Source organism: Strix uralensis, chromosome 1 (assembly GCF_047716275.1).
Source record: "Strix uralensis isolate ZFMK-TIS-50842 chromosome 1, bStrUra1, whole genome shotgun sequence".
Lineage (NCBI taxonomy): Eukaryota > Metazoa > Chordata > Aves > Strigiformes > Strigidae > Strix > Strix uralensis.
Window position 1 is genome coordinate 143,421,719 of NC_133972.1, and position 22,456 is coordinate 143,444,174.

General features: G+C 39.1%; 1 protein-coding gene across 3 annotated transcripts; it reads right to left on the reverse strand.

Moving 5' to 3' along the window:
- Positions 1-3,456: 3,456 nt before the first annotated feature.
- Positions 3,457-15,125, reverse strand: IMPA1 (inositol monophosphatase 1). 3 transcript variants are annotated; one of them, XM_074883606.1, is made up of 9 exons: positions 15,034-15,125; positions 13,260-13,341; positions 11,942-12,075; positions 9,864-9,968; positions 8,532-8,577; positions 8,283-8,391; positions 7,450-7,558; positions 5,774-5,925; positions 3,457-5,355 (listed from the first exon to the last, which is right to left on the reverse strand). In XM_074883606.1, the coding sequence occupies exons 2-9, from the start codon at positions 13,320-13,322 to the stop codon at positions 5,237-5,239; spliced, it is 837 nt and encodes a 278-aa protein (XP_074739707.1). In that variant the 5' UTR covers positions 13,323-13,341; positions 15,034-15,125; the 3' UTR covers positions 3,457-5,236. The 3 variants fall into 3 exon arrangements, 2 of the variants coding, with proteins under 2 accessions (XP_074739707.1, XP_074739715.1); XM_074883614.1 differs by lacking the exon at positions 15,034-15,125 and adding an exon at positions 14,706-14,978; XR_012630842.1 differs by lacking the exon at positions 7,450-7,558.
- Between the last annotated feature and the right edge of the window lie 7,331 nt (positions 15,126-22,456).

The window sequence follows — 22,456 nt, forward strand, 5'->3', positions numbered from 1 at the left end:
GAGATGCTCATTAGTGGCTGGGTTTGTGGTCCCAGGGCTGCTGGATCTGCATACAGATTAATGCATGCTTGCCCAGAAGATTATCTGGTAAGTTTAAAAAAAGGCTTCTAAGAGTCATGTCCTAATTCATGACAGTAAAAATCTAGGGGAGATGAGTATGCCTTAAATGCAGTATAATCTGATCATCTGTACAGCTTTTATCTGATTTTAGAATTTAGATTCATGTTCTTGTCATAGATACCACAATCTTCAATATACTTACACTGAAAAGGAGGGATTGTTAATGCTGCTGACACAAGTCCTGTTTCAAATTTCTTGTCAAGTCAGAGAAACACAGAGCCCAAGTCCTCAAAAATTTGTGGTATAATTCTTTTGAATAATTCTCAGATATGTTCTGAGTTGTATCCAACAACAATTACAGAGAGCAGGAGGAGGATGGGAGGGAGAAGTGGAAAAGGGAATCTGATCTACAGAAAAAGAACCTTGGGCCTTCTGGTGTTTTCCTGGCTCCTGCTGCCATCTAGTGTTTTGCCAGGCACGGTGAGGAGCACGGCTTCCTTGGAGGCTGCCTCAACCTCCTCCGGGAATGAACTCGGGCTCCGTGCACAGGCAGGAGAAATAGTACAGAACCACCTCTCCAAGGCAAAGCAGAGGACGAAGATCTCCTACAAAACTGGTTCTCGAGTATTTGAGGTAGCATCACTTCCTCTGAATTAACTGCTTTACATGGTTGTAAACGTGGTCTCTAATGAGCTAAGAAGGACAGATATAACAAAACATAAACCTCGATCTTCCAGTGCATAAAAAGGGTTTTGTTCTTCCTTAGTGCTGTGGAACACTAGTTGCTGTTGTATTTGGGCTTCTTTTCCATTCACTTAAAGAGGCCTACAGAAGGCCTGATTCCTAACTAAAGCAACACTGGTGTAGGGAGAGTCATCTCAGTGTAAAAATCATCGCTGCAACTGTGCAAACCAAGAGTATGACACACAATGCATAAACTCAAGCTAATGTAGCAGTCATCAACACAGTCTATAAGCTTCTGGAAAAGGATGTACATGCACCATTATTTTTAGCATCTTACTAGCTTGAATTGTGCTAGGAGATTATTTCTGCTCTACTGTGGGAGACCTAATCCATCCTCCTCAAACAGGCAAGTTTGTAGCTCTTTAATACAGAGGCATAACGTGCTCTCAAACTGAGCACAGTCCTCGAGTTTGTTTGTTCCGGATGTTGCACACAGCTTTGAAGTGTGTCAGATTTTTTTTGCCCTGTTGTTGCAGCAGGCAGACAGTGGACAGTAGGCACAGAAGATGTTTCAGAAGCTCCTGCTGATCTTTGAGAAGCTACAGATCTTTGTGTGAAGCCTGTACAAACCCGAGTGATCTGACAGACTAGATTCACTGTCACTTTTGGTGCAGGACAAGCAGTAATCCAGAGATCAAACGGATTATGTTGTCCGGGAATCTGGCTGACTCTGGCTCTGGCAGAGACTCTTGAGGTGCCACATCACTGACAATATCCTTCTGTTTGCACAAACTCCAGGCATCAAAGGAAGCCATGTCAACTGGTGTAGATCCAAAACCAATGTGCTGTCGGAAAGTTGCCTGTCAGCACTTTAGCAACAGGATCAGACTTGTGAAGCAATTACTTCACTCACAGGTAATGAATGGAGCTGAATTAGCAGCTGGCTTTGAGGATGGTAAGAAGCTCAGGAAAAGAAAAGATCTCCCTTACTTACATTGCTTCATATAGAGGTCACAGGTTGACATTTTAAATCTAGTCAGAATGTCTAGTTCACACCTAGACATAGACTATGCAGAATTAAAACCATAGCTTTGGGTCACAGATACAACAAGAAATAGTCCATATGGCATTAGGGGGCAGGCAGGGGAGGGATCTTCCGCAGGACTGCTTAAAAGGGCTGGACAAGAGCCTCAAGCCTTTTATAACTTTGTCTTTGGCAATATTTCATGCCGGGAAAAGTTCTGAAGGATTGAATCTACTGGAACACCCTGCTTTGAAGAAGGAGTAAAGCTTTGTGGACTGCCACAGAAAACAATTGCAAGCTATCAGCAAATCAATAAATGGAGAGGGCTAGTGAACGGGGATGATAGCAAGGATGGTAGACTAAGGTTATCTACCCTTTTTCATACATATCAGTGCTAAAAAACAGTATTACCATTTTGTAGCACTGATTGTTTTAGTCTTGGGCTAGAAATCAGTACCCCTACTCTGAAGACCTTTGTTAAGAATAGCATTAGGCTCTATAGCAACTACAGCGATGATGTTGACCACTCCATCAAATTCTCAAAGTAAAGGTGAACGGACTGGTTACATTTGCCCATGTGGTCCTTTAATTTCCAGTAGTATTTCTTGGAATTTTTCATTTGCTCCTTTTTGCACTTTTGCATTTTGAGTGTTCTTCACTCAGAGTTGGAGATTCAAACCATATTAGAATTTGCCATCTGAAGTCATGAGTTGTTCACTGAAAAGCTCTTAAAAAAGCTTCCTGTATACTGGACTGTTGATGTCTTCATGAGGAATATTCATAATCTGAATTTGACAGTCTATCTGTTCAATCTGTGGTAACTGGTTTTCTTTTCCAACTGTCTCATTGCCCAGCAAAAGCTATCTTGTAAATATATAACGTAAGATAAAGATACTTAAAGTCTAAAATGTTTATCACTGTCACTCCACCTTTCAAAGCAGTAAAACCAGGTATCATTGTTTTTAACATTCAGGGACTACGTCTTACACATGATGTCTCAAAAGTATTTTGATTACACAGCAATCATGACTTCTCTGGTTTACTACAAAAACTTATCAAAATAAAATGCCTTTAAACTTAATAATTACATTTTGGTGTCCTTTCACATGATGAAAGAAGTGGCCACATATTAGATGAAGAGTTATCTGAGAAGATAATGCTTAGGCAAAATAGCAAACAACAGCAGTTTCTGAGCCCCCTGAAAGGGAGACTGAAATTGAAAAGAAAGTAGACAATTGTTAAAAGCTGCTATTTACAGTAAAAAAAAATTAGGCTGGTCTCCAATGCAAATAGAGTGAGAGGACCAAGATGGGAAATTCATATAAATTTTGCCTCGAAGAGCATTAGTAGGAAAGCTAACAGTGAAAAAGCTACATGCTTCAACCAGCTGATGGGCCTCCTAAACAAATCACAGGCAAGATAAACCGTAAAGTTTGAGCTCTGAGGTTGGAGATGATTAACGCACCACAATCTCATTGGAAGGTGTTAAAATATTCACTCTAAAAACCTGCTGCAGGTATATACATAATTTCACTTATCTAAAGGCACAACAATTTATGATCTGTGTACATCAGAGGCCAAGAAGAGAAAGCGTTGAACTCACAGAAAGTTTGAAGCCCACAAATCCAGCTTGTTGGGACCCAGCATTGTACACCAATGAACGTTAAGAAAGGAAGCACATCTGAAGCTACAGCTGGTAAAGCATATTTATTTTGAATGTGTTCTCCCATCTCAAGTACTTTTCAGACATGTCTCCATTTCACAAATAAATCGGTTTAAAAAAGTTATGCAGAATTTGTTATATAAAAGCCACAGAAATGGTACAGTAGACATACTGCTTAAGAAATAATGATGATCCCACATCATTTACAGCAATAAAGTTACTGAAATGCTCAAAAAATTTCCTTGTCAATGGGGATTTAAAAAGTAAAATTAATCTAAATTTGGCTTTTTTACAAGACCTTTAAATAGCAGGCTGATCTCATTACCATTAATCATCTGGCATTAGATACAATTTCAAATTAAGTACTTCTGCAAAATCTGCAAAAATCAACTGATATGAAAGACTGAAATTTATAGTAATAGATCTGCTGAAACTTCAAGACAGACAACATCATTTTCCAAAATAAAAATAGTGGGACAGCAGTACAAAGTCAGGTTTTCCAAAGCATTGCTGTGTCTTCACTGGACTCCAATGAGACAACTTTCTTTAGGAAACTTTACACACGGAAAAATCAGTCTAAAAACTGATGTAAGTTAAATCTTTTTTTTAAAGTGCATTAATTGTTTGAACAGTACACTGATACTTCTAACAATCTTAAATACAGAAATGCAAAGAACCAGTATAGTGTCCAAAGTTTAGAACAAATTGACACCAAGAATGAAATTACTAGTATTTTTTAGATTTATAAACCCTTTAGGTTTAGATATGTATCTTTTTTTGTGCCTGCACACTCTAAGACAATGGAAACCTGATCCTGGTTGGTCACTGCTTTCATAACTTACAGAGAATGCTGTAAAAAATCTGGACTATGGGCTTACTTTTTTTGCTGGCTGAGTTACTGAAAACTCTCTTGAATTTTAGTGATTCCTTAGACTCTGAAACACACTCATTCACAGAGAAGCCCAAGCAAAATTAACAGGAATTTTAACTGCCAAGAATAAGATAGAGGACCTGTTATCAGCTGATTCCAACGGTCAGATGCAAATCATACTTCATCTTAACCTAGAGTAAGTCCATTTGGTGATAGAAGGTGTGCTCAGAACTTATTTCTGGGAGATGCACATATTTTCTGGCACCAATAACTATTACTTCTGCAACTGTAATGAATTTGCAAGTGTACTGGCCACATAAGAGCCTGAAGAGGAGATTACGTTTATCTACCAAAAGAAAGGTAGAACATGACTACAAAACCAATGACAGCTAAGTAATAAAGGCTTTAAATTAGAGCCAAAACTACAAGCAACTAAAAAGAATCTGGAAATGTGTGAACTACCTCTACAAAAACCATACCAAGGTAAGGAAATGGATACACTGATGACACTGAAGAAAACAATAGGACAAACAGTAATGCCTTCACCTTTTTGGGTTCAGAATCAGATGTGATGATGTAGTGTTAAGATGGTGAATTTTGTTTTGTCACTTACAGAACTAGAGATTTGTATTTATCTATACATCAAAAAGTCTCTTTACTATGCCTTCCAGTGTAGTATAAAGCTTGAAAATATTAGTTGTTGTATTTGCTTCTTTTTATAGATCTTTATGTAATCATGATGTTAAATAAAATACTAACAGTGAGAGCTTACTTAGAATGTTGGTCCAATTTCAAAACACTACTTAGCAGTCACACCAGTACTGAAAGACTACCATTTATTTATCTATCTTTTTATCAGGTTTAAGGTGTAGAATAACCACCACATGGAAGTATGAGACATTATATAATTACGTTTAACGTGTAGTTTTGGTATTCAGTTAGCTGCATCATCCCTTTTCAGAGGAATTATTTGAAGTGCTTTGGCTATTCTCTCTCCTATAGCTCGACTACTCGCTGCAATTATTCTTCGAGACATCAAATCAAATGGTCCACCTAGAAATCAAAGCAAGCAAAGTAACTAGCTTATATCTGGAGAAAAGTAAAAGTTGTTAAGAAAATGAGCATTGAAAAAAATCAAGCATAAATGATACATTACTATTTAGGACCAAGTTTTGCCCCTGGATAAAAATGCATTTAACACAACAGGTATCTCATATGAGCTACATTTAAATTCTCTTCAGTGTATGTCTACCGTCTTTTTCCACTCTTCCAGGTGCTCAACCAAGAGCGTAATGGTTGTCTTGTAGTTGAAGAACATACAGTTGACTCTGTCTATTAACTGTATGGGAACTCTTCAGTAGTAGTAACTCAGAAAAAGGATTGAAAAACCTCTTTGCCTTCTCCTTTCAGCTACGTTTTGCTCCCAGTTAGCTATTCAGAAGGAGAGTATCATGCATGCCCATGTATTTACCTGATACATCTAGCAGTACTCCACCTGCTTCAGTAATAATGATTCCAGCTCCTGCCATATCCCAGCAGTGAATCCCCATTTCATAATAGGCATCAGCTCCACCCGTTGCCACAAGGCACATGTTCACAGCTGCTGTACCAACGGCTCTAATCCTAAAGGAGACATAGTTGTTTTTTTAATTGAGAACAGTTTGTAAGAAAGTCACAATGTCTGCGTACACTGCACAGAGAACACAGAAGCATCACGCGCAAAGTGAACTGAGCGAGAGAAAACGTGACTGAATGCTGCAGCGAAAAAATAAAAAATTGGGAATGAAGTTTTGCTTAAGTATCTTGAAGAACTCTCCAAATATAGCAAATTTCCAGAAATTACATTTATAAATTCTGTTACACAATTTTGTTTTAGAGTGAAAACACATCTTAAAACAACTTCTTAATCTAAAACATATTATAGAAGATATGTACCCACAAAACAATAACAGATATTCTACTTTGCTTTTTGAATACAAGAATTCAAGTAGAGTACACACTGTCCTCAGCGTTGAAAAAACAGTTACTTCAGTTTCACTGGTGATGCTCAGTAAGCATCTCTGACTTGCAAAAAGCCCTGACAGCAGTAATCCCAAAAAATAAATTACACAGCCTAAGTTTGGTCTGGATAACTTTATCAAACACTTGTGTTACAAATTCCAGTTTCTTTTGGAAATATTGATGCATTCAGTAAGTAAGCGTGAATTGTAAAAATAATTGCAGTTATTTCAATTATCAGTGAAATGTACATTAAATTGTAACTGATAGCAGCTAAGTTAGTGCAAGAAGCAACTTAAATCAACTCCAATCTCATTTTATTGTTTACAAATAAAATACCAAAGTTGAACTGACAACATACTAAAACATATTCCCTACTTACAACTTGGCATATAATCTTTAATGACATCAGAAGACTTTTTGAAAGTACAAAAAAAATCTATATGTTAAGTGTCAAAACAAGAATCCTGGGAATCTCAGCATGAAACTACAACAACCCCTTTTAGATCAGAAAAATGAGTAGGGTTGAGTAACAAAAAACTGTCCACTAAAACCACCTTTAGATGTAAAATGGTTTATGGAAATTTAGGCTTTGGCTCATCTGGAAGAGAGGAAGCAGGGAATGTAATCAAAATAAGAACAGTTTATGGACAATTTCAACTACTTGGACAAATTTTTTAAAATTGTACCGTATTGAAAGAGAAAAGGGAGACCTACTTTTGTCTTCCGATATACATAAAAACCCCCAACAATTTTCATTACTACACAGAAAAGAAACTAAGAAATTATAGCTTTTGTTTATCCAGTTTTACTCCTTGTGTTTCTGAAAAAAAAGTGCACAGAATTGTACTTTTTTTTTTTAACTAGTAAACACAATACTTTTTAGTATTTAGTTTTAATATTACTTAGTTCTACAAAACCAAACATGCTTCACTTCTCAATACTGATTGTTATGGTTCTCTTATATATGTCCCAGCTTGAAAAGTTAAACACACTTAAGAGTTTCTCTGCAGAAGCTACTAGACAAAAACATTTAAATCATATTTCACATTTAAGGTGTCGGATGTAATGCAACCAATCCTTCCTAAAAATTATCATATTTACAATGTTAACACTACCAGTAAATATAAAAAATAGGAAGTATCTTACCCATGAATAGGAATACTGAGAAGTCTTTCCATGTTAGAAAGAACTATTTTTATAGTCTCTGGATCACGATTTGATCCCAATTCTGTTACTAAAAGGGATTTTGTAATGTCTGGAAAAGAAACAAAACCTCACTTTTCCAACAGTACAACTTATATAATTAGCAGAGTTTACTTCATTGCTTTCTTACAAGACTGAAAAAAAGTATGGCATTTTAGTATATTGCATATATTGAATATATAAAAATCTGTTCTTACATGGAAAATGGCAGGAAAAAATAAAATACAGCAAACAAAGCATGATCTGGTTCATTTGTGCATATACATTAATCGATGTCATTAGTAAATAATATTCTATTGCTATAAAAATTAGAATAGTGCTCAGATCTTTAAAAGTCCCACTTTAAATGTGAATTTTACTTTACATAGGGTAGTAAGTATACAAGAGAGATACTGATTTAAACCACTAGTTCACACCTGGAAGAAGTTGAATTGTTTGGTAGATTTGTTGCAGACTCTAAAAGACCAATCATAGATGGATTACAGAGGTACAGGGAATTAAAAACAAACAAAAAACCACAATGCACAGACACACAGGGAATAAAATCTTCAATTGCCAAGACCTGATTTTGCAAAGATCACAAGCACGTTATATGCATCAAAGAGGACATAAAAGCTGTTTCTCAAAACTGAACAATGCCTGGCCAAAAAAAGCCCGTCTCTGCAAAACAGAACTATGAGCTAAGAAACGGGAATATATTCAGGTCTAAAAACTGTTGATGCCTCATTTGCAAAATAAATGTAATTACTAGAAATAAGCTACTCAGTTCAGCTTACCTTCTTGGCCTGATACTTGAAGTTTTTGACCATTGCAAAATGCACCTTTTCCTTTTCTGGCAGTATACATCTTGTCTTCTATACAACTATACACAATTCCAAACTCTATCTGCAAGAAACAGTAAAGATACCTTGAGGGCTTTTTCCCTTTCTTCCTATTTACTGTGAAAATACAGATCTTAGTTATGACTAACAACAAGGAATTAATTTGGTTTTGATTGATTAGATATTAAGTAATAAAAAGTATACCTTTTTGTTTACAACAAAGCCAATTGAAACTGCCACAAATGGAAACCTACAAAACAAAACATTTCACTAATTTATAGTGAGATACTATGCTTCTTTCATTACCACGCTTACTCTTAATAAAAACAACGTTCAGTTAAATGTAATGTGTCTTTCAAAAAGAAACTTGGACTATATAGGAAGTATTAGTTTCCTGGAACCTGCAAAATTTACTATGAAAACAGACCCAACAACACCGATTACTATTTAAAATAAAAACTTTTCCACCCACTGAAACTAAGTCTGTTACAGCTTCGGGACTGTGATTTCTGTTACAGCTGTTACTAGCTTAGGCACTGTCATTTTATAGCCAAAGAATATGAGCAAGCCCCTATGCTACTAACCTTTCTCAGAAGGAACAAGCTGGCACAAAATGGTCTCATGAGAAGAGGCAAGTCACCTCCCCTCCCACCTCCACCTTCTCCACCAAAGCACCGACAGACATTCAAGCAAGAAGGAAGAATGCCAGGGGAAGAGCAAAGGCAGTGGAAAAATATAGGACATAGTGGGCTGCATCTCAGTCTAAGTTTTTAACAATCAACCAATTTTTTTTTCTAATTATTTTTTTACTCTTCAAATTTGCAGTTCCAAAACATTTGCTTTAATTACTATCTGCAAAAAATACAGACTTTTAAGTAACCCAGCAGAATGGGTTCTTTTCTTATAGCTTTTTGAACATTTAGCAGGATTCAGCAGCTGTTTAAAGCTGAGTCGCACATAGCGGCTGTCATTTCAAAACTGGAACCAAATACGCTCAGAAAAGCTCATCAGGGTCAAAATCCATCATGTTTCAAAGACAGAAGGTACAGGCAGTCAGCATTACACTGAAAGTCCCCTCCTCATCCTGGTGCTAAATACCACTAGACAATTACTGCTGATATTCTGCTTTCTTTCGTGGTAGCAGCTCCTAGATCATAATGAATTTGAAATTTCTTAGAAATCAGCACCTAGACATGTTACCACCTTTCTGAAAATGCCACAACTCCTAATTCTGAGTCCTGTTGCTTTACTGTTAAAATCTGCCCACCTGACCTTGGCACTGGTGCCAAAGGCTGCTGACCCCCACACTGCATAGTACAGGTCTCTCATGGAACAAACACCTGCTGTTGGTTACAGAGTTACAAAAACTCCCCAGTGATGCTCAATAAATGCAAATAGTAATTTGTAACTATTAACAAGTTCATAGTATCTCATTTAAAGCCATTTAAAAGTGAAAAAACCTTACTTTCATGGAACTGGAGAAAGAAAAAAGGTAATCAGCTGAAGTTGCTAACATAAAAAAAATGAAAGGTGGACCTGTGTACGAAGTTGGTAGTTCCATCAATAGGGTCTATAATCCATGTGGGATTATCTGTCAAAATGCTGCCCTCTCCAGCTGCAACAGATTCTTCTCCAATGAAGCTAGAGTAGTAAACACATTTAAAAGATATGAAGAAATTGTTTTAAATGTCTGAATTACAACATTGTCCTTGACATGAAAATTCTTAAAGTGCCATGCAGGATTTTGTACTGCCACTGATCATACGTAAAAAGCTGAGAAATACACAATTTATCTGGAAAGTACCAACCACATCTGACCAAACTTGCATCAATATTTATGATGTCAGAGATAAGCACAATATGTGGGGAAAAGAACTTTACATTTTAATATCTATTACTGGAATTTAGCACTCAGAACATTGAAGTTTTCATCATTTTTTTCAGTAACAGCATCACCAAATTTTGGTCAGAACAGTTGTAGCTATTTACACCTTTCAGTTTATTTGTGCTACAAACCACCGCTTTTTAGCTTGCATTTTAACTGAAGAAAGCCTTTGTGGTCATATGCATCTGGTTAGAGCATTGCAGTAACTGTTAAATTTGTAGTCTTGATTTCAACCCAAATATGAGAGAAAGTTGTTAATCTCAAACCTGTTTAGTTTTACAAGCATTATAAAATGGTAATATGGTAAAGGGATGGAATCCAAACCAGAGCTCCTCCTGAGCACAGCAGAGCACATGCTCAACCATAATACTAAATCTGAGGGATACACAAGGCACAGTGCCATAGGAACCCAATTTTTACAGTTTTTGCTGCACATGAAAGTATTTGTTTTGAACTGCAAAATTGTTGGGATGAGTCTAAGTGGGTGGGATTCTCTTCTATGCTTTTTGCATGTTACATTTACCACATATTACTCAACCTACAAAAAGCAGGCATCAAACACATGCTTTCCTCCACAAACATGTAAAATGAGAACTGCTGAGAGTAAACAAATAAGGTCCCTTTAATATTGATTAGAAGTTTTATTAGATTAACTAAGGAAGTGAAGATTTTTGCTCAGAATGAAACAGTATGTTTCCAGAAAGCAGCGGATCTTCACAAAAAGAAAGAGACTGAATAGTTCTTTAGGTGGATGAGTAATTCATTAGAATGAGAAATTCAATACCAGTATGTCTAATGTGGCATCAATTATCTAATATAAAAAGAAGCTAAAAGATTCTAAAATGCTTATCAATGTCACAGAAACTGTTATTTCAAGGTCATTCCACAAGTCTGTATGCTTACACTAACTTGATTGGGTTACCGACATTTTGCATCACCTCAATTGTTCCAGTTCCATGCATATTTATTACGTCTCACATATGCAGCTACAATAAGAAAATCTCCAAGAAAGTGCAATAAAATTAGCAAACCCACTTTAAGGAAACTATTAAACTTGAATCCTTGTGTTAAAATGGGAAAGAAAGTCTCGTGTAAGTAAAAGTAAGTAAAATACATATAATTCACCCTTCAAGAATAAATTTATTTGGGGGGGGAAGAAGGGCAGGGGGAGGAAGAAAAAAGGGAAGAGCAATAAAAAAAAAATCAGTATTTTGTATGATAGACTTTCAGTTACGCAGAATCTGAAAATGCTGTCTTCTTTTAAGGATGCTTGATGTTCTTAAACTGTATGAGACTTGCCTAAGGCACACTCACTACCACGGGACCCCACCAGAAGACAGCGAAGGCATGCTAGTTTCAACAGCCCACAGCAGACATGAAATTTGGGTTCTGGGTATCTTGGGGCCACCTTTGATTCTCCAACACAAATAATCAAGAAGTTATTTACAGCTGGTTCAACTGGAAGTGACTTCCAGAAGTCTTGAGCAAGGCTAAACTCATGTCAGTAGACCCTGGGGACACCTTGTTTTGTTACTACAGCTCTGAGCAAAACTTCAGCCCACCAGTACTCTGAAATACTTAATATATTGAGGGTAAGGGAGAATTCTGTAACTTTTCAGCATACCAATTGTAATGAAATTTTACCAAGCAGAATCATAAACTTCCCATTTTCTACTTCCAGTCACCTCTCTCCTCCTTCTATCAAAAGTGTATTGACAAGAAGCCGTACCTGTGAGAAGGATACTTTTCTCTTATCAAAGAAATAATGAAGTTTTCTACTTTTTGATCAGTTTCTGTCACTAGATCTACTGGTGAACTTTTAGTCATAACAGATATTTCTTCTTTGAGTGCTCCACAGATTATCTGTTGACAAAAGAAAAAAAAAAAATCTTTCTCCATTAACAGTATGGAAAATATTAGTTTCCCCCCAAATTTGAGCATTCTTTTTACTGTGATTTTCTATACTGCACATACAAAACACAAACACAAGTAGTGACAAAACCTGGATTTAACTGCAGAAGCTGGGGCTTACCCTTGCATCCATCTCCAGCCCCTACTCAGCACAAACTTTTACATGACCTTAGATCTAATTACTACAAGAAGATCCACTGGTACACAAAACTGAGCTCTATTTTGTTAGGACAAGTTTTAAATTTATAAATTTAAATATCAGAGTTGAATGAAACACTTAAGACTGAGCTTAGGTCAGCTATTTTTAGCCAGACCCTGCATTTATGATCTTAAAACTATTGGAATCAGCTTAAGAAAGAATACATGCCTCACAGCCCACAAAATTTTTTTACTCTAACTTAGAAAGATTTTCTAAGGGAAGACTTTAATGAGGTCACTGCAGGGACAATGTTCTGCAGATTCTGCAGCTCCAGGGGACAGAATCAGTACGTGTGCCATCTTGTCTGGCTGCAATAGCATTCAAATGTACCAAGCAGAACTACCAGGAACTGAACATTTGGTAACCACGCTTATGCTGAAGTTCTGCCAAGATGTGCAAACTCTTTCCTGTTCTAAGCCATCTTAGATGACAAACGGGCAAAGTACCGCCACTGCAAGGGATGCTTCTTATTTACAGAAGCAGTCTATGAAGAGAACACAATATGGTATTTCGTGCCAACAACAAGCCACTGTATTAAGTTGATTGAGGTGTTTGCAAGAAAGACTGTCAACAGCTTTCACATGGTAAAATAATAAGGTAGACAGGTGCAGTTTAAGGGGAAAAACAGAGATGTTTTTTGTTTACCACAATTCAGAATTATTTTTTTAAAATCAAATTTAAGGAACAAAAGATACTCCTCAGTCTTTACTTGGACTCTGTTCCAAAGAAAAGTACAAAGTTGTTTTCTTAAATTAACCAAGCTGTAAACATGAAAGACACTCCCATCTTCAACCTGTCCATCACTCAATGATTCTGCTAATTTATGTTTTTGACAAAATACTCCTCAGAAGAATATCCAACACCAAACTCCTTCAAAAGCTATATACATACTAGACTCAATAGACAATACTATTACTTATGAATAGTTTATATTTACCGTCCCAGCTTTCCTTGCTAAAGCAACTGCATAATCCATACATTCTTGCCAAGGATCTGCCATCTTCTCTTAGATATACAGCCTACCAAAAGGAGAGATTAACACAAAAATTATCATAGCTGTTTTTTTACAAATTCTAATTTTCTGCTCCCCCTGTTCTGGACTGCATGGTTTTCTCCTTGCTGGAATATGGAAGTTTGTCCTAGCCTTTACTCTGAAAAAAAAAAGGTAATTTAAAAAGTATTAAAAACTTAGATTAAGTTACCAATTTTTTTACCCACATTTTGTGATTATCAAAAAAGGCATAACATAAAAAACATTAACAAGTACAGAGCCTCCGCCTTGAAAGATACATGCATATACGAGACTCCACGTTTAGACACTGACCTCAATGTACATAAAGGCTCAGAAAAGCAATAGTGTGGTTACACACAAGCACGGTCTCAAATATGGTGTACACCTCAGGGTCTTTTTGCTTGAAAATACTAGAATCTTCACTGTAATTTACTGCAGAAGACTATTGACTTAGTTTATTTTTAAGTATGGTTTAAATGACTTTGAATGTCTTAAATTAGATTAGAGTTTTAAACCCAGAATCAATCCTTTCTGTATTTTAGTCCTCCATGTTTTGTTCTAGGGGTTTATTCCAAACACAAATGCGAAATGGTTTTGATTCTACATAAGCAAGTTACAAGATCCCACAGTCATTTAAAAGTGTCTTCTGTATTTTTATGTATTATGAAGCAATACAATATATGTTATCTTCTATTCATCTGTACTTTCATAAGCAATGTGAAATACAAATCAGCATATCATACATTATTTCTGATACACCCCCAATAGGCCACAAATTCATTCAATGGTGTTCTGGATTTTGGAAGTCTTTTTCATTTTTGAGCCCTACCCCTTTTAGAGCCTTCTGGGTATTTCCTACTTAAGTGATTCAGTCATTAAGTGATGGCCTGCGTAACAGTTTTGTAACACCTGCAGATTCAAAAAGATTAGATAAACGATCATAAAAAAACCCCGAGCAATTAACATGATCCATGAGTCCCCAGTCCAATCACCCTGATCTAATGGTCCTTGCCTCTTTCAGCCTTGGTCCTAAACAGGCAGAGATGGCCAGAAAAGCTCAGTAAAATGCAAAGGGTATGATGCTTCAATTATGTTGATAATGTTCTTTATTTATCATAGCCTTTAAAGCATGAGTTCTGTTATATAAACACAGAAGTAATTTGTCAGGACACAGAAGTGGGTACCACAGCACTACATAAAGTTACTCTGTTACCTATAAAAGACTGCTAATACTTGGGGAACCTTAAGTACACTGACATCCAGTAAAACGGCACAGAATCATGTAGTAGAGGAAAAAAAATCATTTAAATTTAAAACGTCACCAAACCCGTAACTCCAGAACAGGTATTCTAGTTAAATACCAGCGCCTACACTGACTGGAAGCACTGTCTTTCTGTCCCCGGCTTAGTTTTGTGGCGAGTTTGTCCCACAAACTGAGGGCGGGCATCCAGAGTAGAGGCTTGCATCCCGAAATAGAGGTTTGGATCCCGGGCTGGAAGGGCTGACGGGCGGCCCACATTGCCCGGCCGGGGCGAGGGCACCTCCCGTCCCGCCCGGGGGGCTGCGCGGCCCTGCCACCGCTCGGGCCGGGCGCAGCCTGTGTGGCAGGGCCGCGCAGCGCCCGGGGCGGCAACGCATCCACCTCACGGCATCCCGAAATGGCGGCCGAGGAAAGGAGAGGAGAGGAGAGGAAGCTCACCGGTACCGCCCGCCGCCGCTGTCTCCGCCGTCTCCGCTCGGGCTGAGGCGCGCAGCCGCGCCCGCGCGCAGGCGCCGGGGTGAAGCCGTTACCCCCGCCCCCTCCTCCCGGTGGCCGAGGCGTGCCGCTGCGCCTGCGCGGGGCGGGGCTGCTGGCCACGGCGGCTGAGGTAACGGTGCGTGCGGGCGGCTGGCGCTGTGCCTGCGCCGTCAGAATTACAGTTAAGGTGTTGAAGTTCGCCTTTAACGTCGACTTATTTGTAATAACTAGACGTGGCAGGGTGAGGATACCGTAGATGCTCTCCCATGGAACATGCGGTTGGCGTTTACCTGGGCTTTTAGCTGCTGAAGGTGATGCCTGCGAGCAGTTGGTGCCAATTGTTGTAACGGCCCTCAAACAAGAATGCACCCAGCGACATAATTTTTGCAACTGTGATGTGTACATCCCTGGGAGGGCAGATAAACCAGCAGACATCTGTGGAAACCAGGATAAGGAACCTGAGAAACTTCGCAGACAGAGCCATGAGCCGAGACCTTATATGAAAGAAAGACTCGGAGTTTGTGGAAAAGACCTTAAGAGACACCTCTTCAACAACCACTAGGGACCACCATAGACCACTGAAGACCCCCATGGAAGCCCCTCAGAGACTCTTCCCCAAATTTTAGTACACTTGCACAATGTATTAACATATCCATTAGATTCCCTGGAAGCAGGCGGGTACCTCTCAGAAATCACATGAATATTTGTTTCTTTTATTGTATATAATGAGTGTGCCTTTGTCTTTCAACATGCACGTTAGGTGGAGTGATCCCCTGAGCACCCAGTGCTGCAATAAAGAGAATGCCCGCTTCCTAATGTTACATTGGTGTTAGAGGTTTATTTCCAATTTCAGTGGCAAAGGCGCCGCTGTTGAAAACAAGACTGTGTTACTAAACGTGGAAAAAAAGTATGAAGGCCCGTGAAAAAGAATGTGAATGTATGTGTAACAGTGCCCTCAAAATAGAACAGCATTTTATCAATTCAGGTTACAGTGCTGAAAAACAGTAAAACGAGCAAGTTTCTTACAGAGACAATTGATATTTATAAAATATACAATAAAACATTTTCCAGAAAACTCTTTAGCTTTCAAAGAAAGGATTTTGAAAACAACTTACAGTTCGAATGATGCATTTTCAAGATTACTGTAATTAAAGTTACACGGAGGAAAAAAAGCTTTCCAAGACTGACTGATACCAGTTTTGTTGTTTTTCTGTGGTCTTTTGACCCTATTGTCTTTCATCAAGTAGAGGTAAAACACTAAGGTGTTGTCTTGTGTTCAGAAATCGCAACTGACGTAATTTACTGTCACATGTAAAATGGTGATTACTGTAAACAGGACAAGGGTTGTAGTTTGCTTTGTGACTTAAAATGATCATAAAATGTCTGCATCTCCAAAAGAAACAGCCTGACCCCGTTTCCCCAATGTCAGTCCAACCCACAACTAGGCACTTGTTCAAGGCCAAATGGGGGTAGTTTTGTCTTTTCCACATCAGTGAAGATATGGTTTCCATTCCCAGCAGTGCTGTTGTGTGGGACAAGTCACTGTGTCTTTTCATGTTTCCTCCTTCTCATTTGGTAAACAGGAATAGTCATATAAGCCTGGTTTTTAAAGTACTCACAGTCATTAAAGAACTGCAGAGATGATAAGGTGTGTTTTTATTAATTATTTTGCAAGTCATTCTTTACAAGGTTATACCAAAAGCATACAGCTAATTGAAAGAGGCACTTTGGCTCTGATTCAGTTTTTGTTGAGGCAAGCTGCCAAACATGCCTCAGTACAAGCTATATTGGACTGCGCCAGCATTATGGAAAATAGCTTCTTTGACGTCGTTAATAGTATACTTAACATTACAGCAAGTGTTTTTCAGGCTCTATAAGGGGATTTCAAATTCTGCATTGATCCTGAAACAAACAGAAATGCCTGAAATTCTCTCCTCCTAAGTGTAAGAATTTCTCTAATCCGTACCACAATTTGTCTCCTGCATTAGCCAGTGCATGACCTTATAAGCAGAAAGAGGGGAGCTGGCGAGCCACTTCATCCACCATCAGTGCCTCTTTGTATTTCCAGGCCAGTACTGCCAATGAGTTGGCATATGACGATGGTGCGCACCATATAAATTTCTGCCACGTGGGTTGTGTGCATTGGAGTTCATCTAGATCGGCAGGTAACTGCACATTGTCTGGGTCATAATAAATCATCTCTAGCATGGCTAATTCCCTCAGGTACTGGATACCTCTCTCCATGGTGGTCTATTTGCCTGGGTGACACATAACATCTTCCTTAAAGGGATACTTTTCCTTCACACTTGACAGGAGTCACCTCCAGAGGCTGAGGACTTGTGTCCCTTTCCAATTGCCTTGTCAATGCCCCCTTCCCTAGAAAGTGAGCCCAGCTGCCTGACTTCCTTACCCTCTAATTCCAGGATACTGGCCCTGTTATCCCAGCATCAGAGCAGCCAGGTGATAATGTGTTCATCTGGACAATGACTGAAATCTTTTTGCATATCCCACAGCTCATGTAGGGATAGGGATCAAGTGGTTACCTCTTGTTCTGCCTCTTTGTCTTGTTCTCGTGGTGGCCCTGCTTTGTCCTCCTTTACTAAATAAGCTTTCACATCCATTTCTTCTTGTGTACAGGGATGACTGATAATGGCACTGGTTGATTCTCTGGTTCAGCTGCATCACTCACTGCTGGGATTTGAGTAGCCACAGTGCCTGTCACCAAAATCTGAGTAGCTGCACTGCCTGTCACCAGGGTTTGAACAGCTGCAGTGCTTGTCAGGGGGCTGGAGTAACTGCGATGCCTGTTGCTGGGGTCTGAGTAGCTGCAGGGCCTGTCAGCGGAGTTTGAGTAGCCACAGTGCTTGTCATGGGGGCCTGAGTAACTGCAGTGCCTGTCACCGGGGTTTGAGTAGCCACAGTACCTGTTGTGGAGGTTGGAGTAGCCGCAGTGCCTGTCACTGAGGTCGATCTCTGGGTGGTTTTCTTGTTTTTTTAACACTAAACAAGACCTGTAGCACATTCAGGAGACATAGCAATAGGATCATGCTGGCTTGAATATCCCAAGAATATTAAAAATTTTCAAAATTCTCAAACGCTATTGTAATTAGCCTGGCATAGAAGGGGAAGATGTGGGAAGATATCTCCTCCATAGGTTGGCTCCCTCAAAAGGTAAAAAGTGTAATTATTAATAATCTCCAGGAGATGGCACCCGAGGTACAGAGATGATGGCAATGCTGACTACAAATACCAGATTGGTCTCACGGTCAGCGTTACACAGTACAGCAGACTGATACCCTTGATCCAGAGTGCAGAGCTGATAACCAGCACAACAGTGAGCAAGTAGGGTGTTACACCACACAGATCTAATAACAACTCTGAGAACAAATCAATCAACATCGTGACCAGTGACTATTAAACCAATACAATGAATACTTAAATTTGTTTTAACACACTCTGATCAGATCTGTTGTTATCTCAACCCTTTGGATCCCAAGTTGGGTGCCAAAAAGGACTGTTGTGGTTTAGGCCCAGCTGGCAACTACACACCACATGGCCACTTGCTCACTGCCCCCCACTGGTTAGATGAGGAGGAGAATTGGGGAGAAAAAAAAGTAAAACCCATGGGTTGAGATAAGAACAGTTTAATAATTGATATATAATAGTAATAATAATAGTAGTAGTAGCAATGAACAGGAAGGTAACAAAAAGAGAGAGAAATAAACCCCAAGAAGGACAAGTAATGCACAATGCAATTGCTCACCACCCGCTGACCGAGCAGCGATCCGGCCCCCGACCAACTCCCCCCAGTTTATATACGAGCATGACGCCCTCTGCTATGGAACATCCCTTTGGCTAGCTCGGGTCAGCTGTCCTGGCCACGCTCCCTCCCAGCGTCTTGTGCACCTCCTCGCTGGCCGAGCATGAAAAAAATGAAAAATCCTTAATTTAGGGTAAGCACTACTTAGCAACAACTAAAACATCAGTGTGTTATCAACATTATTCTCACACTAAATCTAAAACACAGCACTGCACCAGCTACTAGGAAGAAAATTAATTCTATCTCAGTCAAAACCGGACACAGATGAAAGGAAATTTAATATTTCATGTAAGAGGCTACTATGAGGAGAACTGAGCTGCAAGGAAGTGTATTTTTAGGTGACACCTGAGAAGCAAGATGAACAGAGGTGATCTATTGATAAAAGCCTTCAAACCAGACTGATCATACTCCAGGGCACGTACTTTTCTAAAACAGACATACAAAGGAAACAAATGAAAATGAAAGTATGAGAGATTACTGCCTGCTTTCTTAGGGTGATGTATTATTTCCTGTTTGCTACACCATTGCTCAGCTGATCTAACATATCCAAGCAAAACTGAGCTCTTGATGTTAATATAACCATTCCCAAACTGTGTTACATATATCACACATATATGCCGGCAATTTTGTAGAACTATTTGAACTGGAACAAGGCCAGGAGCTGCTACCAAGAGCATTCTCAGTGGTAAAATATTTGCAAAGTCTTGACCTTGTGCATTCTCTAAAATTACTATCCAGATATAACAACCAAAAAGCTTGATATTCATCTATTTTAATAGTTTGGCTGAAAGTACTGTTTATTATAAAACCATTAAATGTTTCTTTTGACAAATTCCTCTTCTCAGTTAAGTAACTTTGCATGCATTTTCTTTGCATCTCCTAGAAGTGAGTTTAACATACTAACTTTGAAATGAAACAGTTCAGCAACTTCTAAACATAAGCCTGTAAAATTAACAATGGTTTCAAATGTCAAATGTCTCCTCCAAAGTGTTTTTTTTTTTCCAAATCCAGTTGTTTAACTTTCCCTAAGAAAATGTGCTAAGAGAATAAGCTTTACAAAACCAAAACTTTTATATGCTAAGTAAAGATATGCTAAACACCTAAAATGCGAGCAATTCTAGCCCAGACAAGATACTGAAGCTCTGGGAAAGTTTCTGCTTTTATTCCTAGAGTCGATGTTTAGGACAGAGTTTTCACCTCTCCTCAATGATTTACCTGTCAGACTAACTTAATTTGGTTTTGCTTCTCGGTTTTGGAAAACTAAGTGGAATAAGCTTCTATATACAATCCCAGACACATTCCTGGAATAAGATGAAAGTGAGTGTGAAAACTTTTTGGAGTCTTATCAACTGTGACTTGCCATATTTGTACTGTCGTTTACAGGCTGCTAGCCCTCAGCAGTAACTGCCGATTGATGAAAGCAACCTTCCTGGTAAAACCTTTGAGATCTTCCCAAAGACTTCCTGCATCCCAAGTCTATCTACTCTCTATCCACAACAAATGTTATTTTAATTATTTTGCCTGCAACTGCTAGGGCAGAAAAATCAGGGACGGAAGAAAGTGTGTAAACAGAGAATGAGGATTTTCTGGGAAAAAAAAAAAAAAAAAAAAAAAAGACCCTATTCTGTAGCAGCGTTCTTGCTTCTGGAACAACAGTGGGGGAAGCAAGTTCAGCTTGGGGCTCTTCCCCGACTCACTTGTCCCACAATGATGGTGGCCTCTTACTGCATATTCCTTACCACAGCAGCCTAAGATGCAAAGAAAGGTGAATTGAGAATTGCAGTGGAAAGGGAGGAAAAGAAATAACAAGGGAAAAGGGGACTGTTCCTCTTGTGCTGGAAAGGGAGATGATGAACAGCTGGAGAGAGAGGCAGGGGAAAGTGGAGAAATGCACGTATACTTCCCACTGCCAGGAAACAAAGATTTCCAAAATATTCTGCCACTGAAGATCCTTTCCTTCATGGAAACCAGAAGCACCCTCCTTTTTGTGACATCCATACCACATCCAGTAAAAAATAATTTATCCTTGGTCATGTTAAAACTACAGTAAAGAGTACTGCAAAGCAAAATAAGAACAAGAGTCACACGCTTACTGAGACGTTTTGGGGTTTTATGCAAGTCCAATCAATATATAATAATCCTATAGGTATTCCTAAATTGCTATAAAGGTATGCTATTTGGTAGTACTAAAACCCACGATACTTTACAGCCACTTGAACAAGACATTACTGTTCTGCCAATGGAGAGTACCTTTGAAAAAGATGCAAGGCAGACTCCTCTTACATGGTGATTTTTTTAATTTTATTGCAGCTGTGCCTAGAGCAGGTATGTCATTCATGGCTATCCATTTGTCTTCAAACTGGTACAAATGAACCAGAATGTAGCATTATAGCCAGTGGACAATGGTTTCCTTTAAGCAAGCATGTACTAGAGGAAAACCTGGATGGTTTTTCTCAATGACCAGCCTGAGTGAGCTGAAACACCAAATCCAGGTTTGTGAATGCCCAGGTGACTGTGGTGTGGTGTCCACCTCCACTTGAAGGTCTGAGTACACATCTCTGCCTCACGTCAGCTCTCCAAACTAAAACTCCATTTCTCACAGGACTGGCAGTATTCCTTAGCCTTATGTACCCTGCCCTCCCCATAGAGTTCCTCCCCACTTCTATGTATGTCCTGCTATGGCAGCACAATGTCCCTGAAATGCATTATGTTGACATTTTTGAACAGCGTAGACATTCAGTCTCCCTGTGGCCCAGTTTCACCTCCAGGCATTACCGAGCATGTTCTGTCACAGTGCATGTACAAGCTGGAACATCCTTGTGACCCTGAGAACAGTACGTGAAGATAATTGCCTGAAAGAAAGTGCCCCATGTCAAAAAAAGAAAGGTAGCTCTTTCCTTTTCAGAGTCGTTGAAAGGTGAGTCACAGTGATCTAGCAGTGAGTCAGGCTGTGGGAGATGGAGATTTCTCCCCCTCTGTCTGAATACTGCACCCTGATCACAAGCCACTAGGTCCTTTCAGTAGCAACGGATCACACCTTACATGCTGCAGCTGATTGCTGCTGAAAATCTTGCTAGCCTATTTAGGATCCTATTAATAGGTTTTCCTGGGTAGTTTGTTCACACTGCACAGCATCACGGAGTGGTAGAAACACACCACAGCTTTGCAAATGGAGCTCAGGCTCGTGCTTTCCACTGCTCTGTTTACACCTGTTCATACATTGTCCTTTCTGCCATTGCAGGACTGCCTTTCCAGCTCCTCCCCACTGGAAAACATTTGCTGAATAATTGTAAACAGATGAAAGCAAATTGGAGGGATTAGTCTTGAAAGGGTTCTACTCTTCTAGCTTAAACAGAGACAGGCCACTGCAGAATGAGTTTAGGTTGTAATAGGCCTGTTCAAGAAGGATGAATCAAGGCTCATTGGTTATACATAAGAACTTATGGTTAGGAAAGTGCTGGCCCTAGTATTTGTGTGCAACATTACATGTTTTTATATTTCAGTAATGCAAAACAGCTATAACTGGGGTAAAAATAATCTTGTAGTTCCTCCTTGCTATGTTCA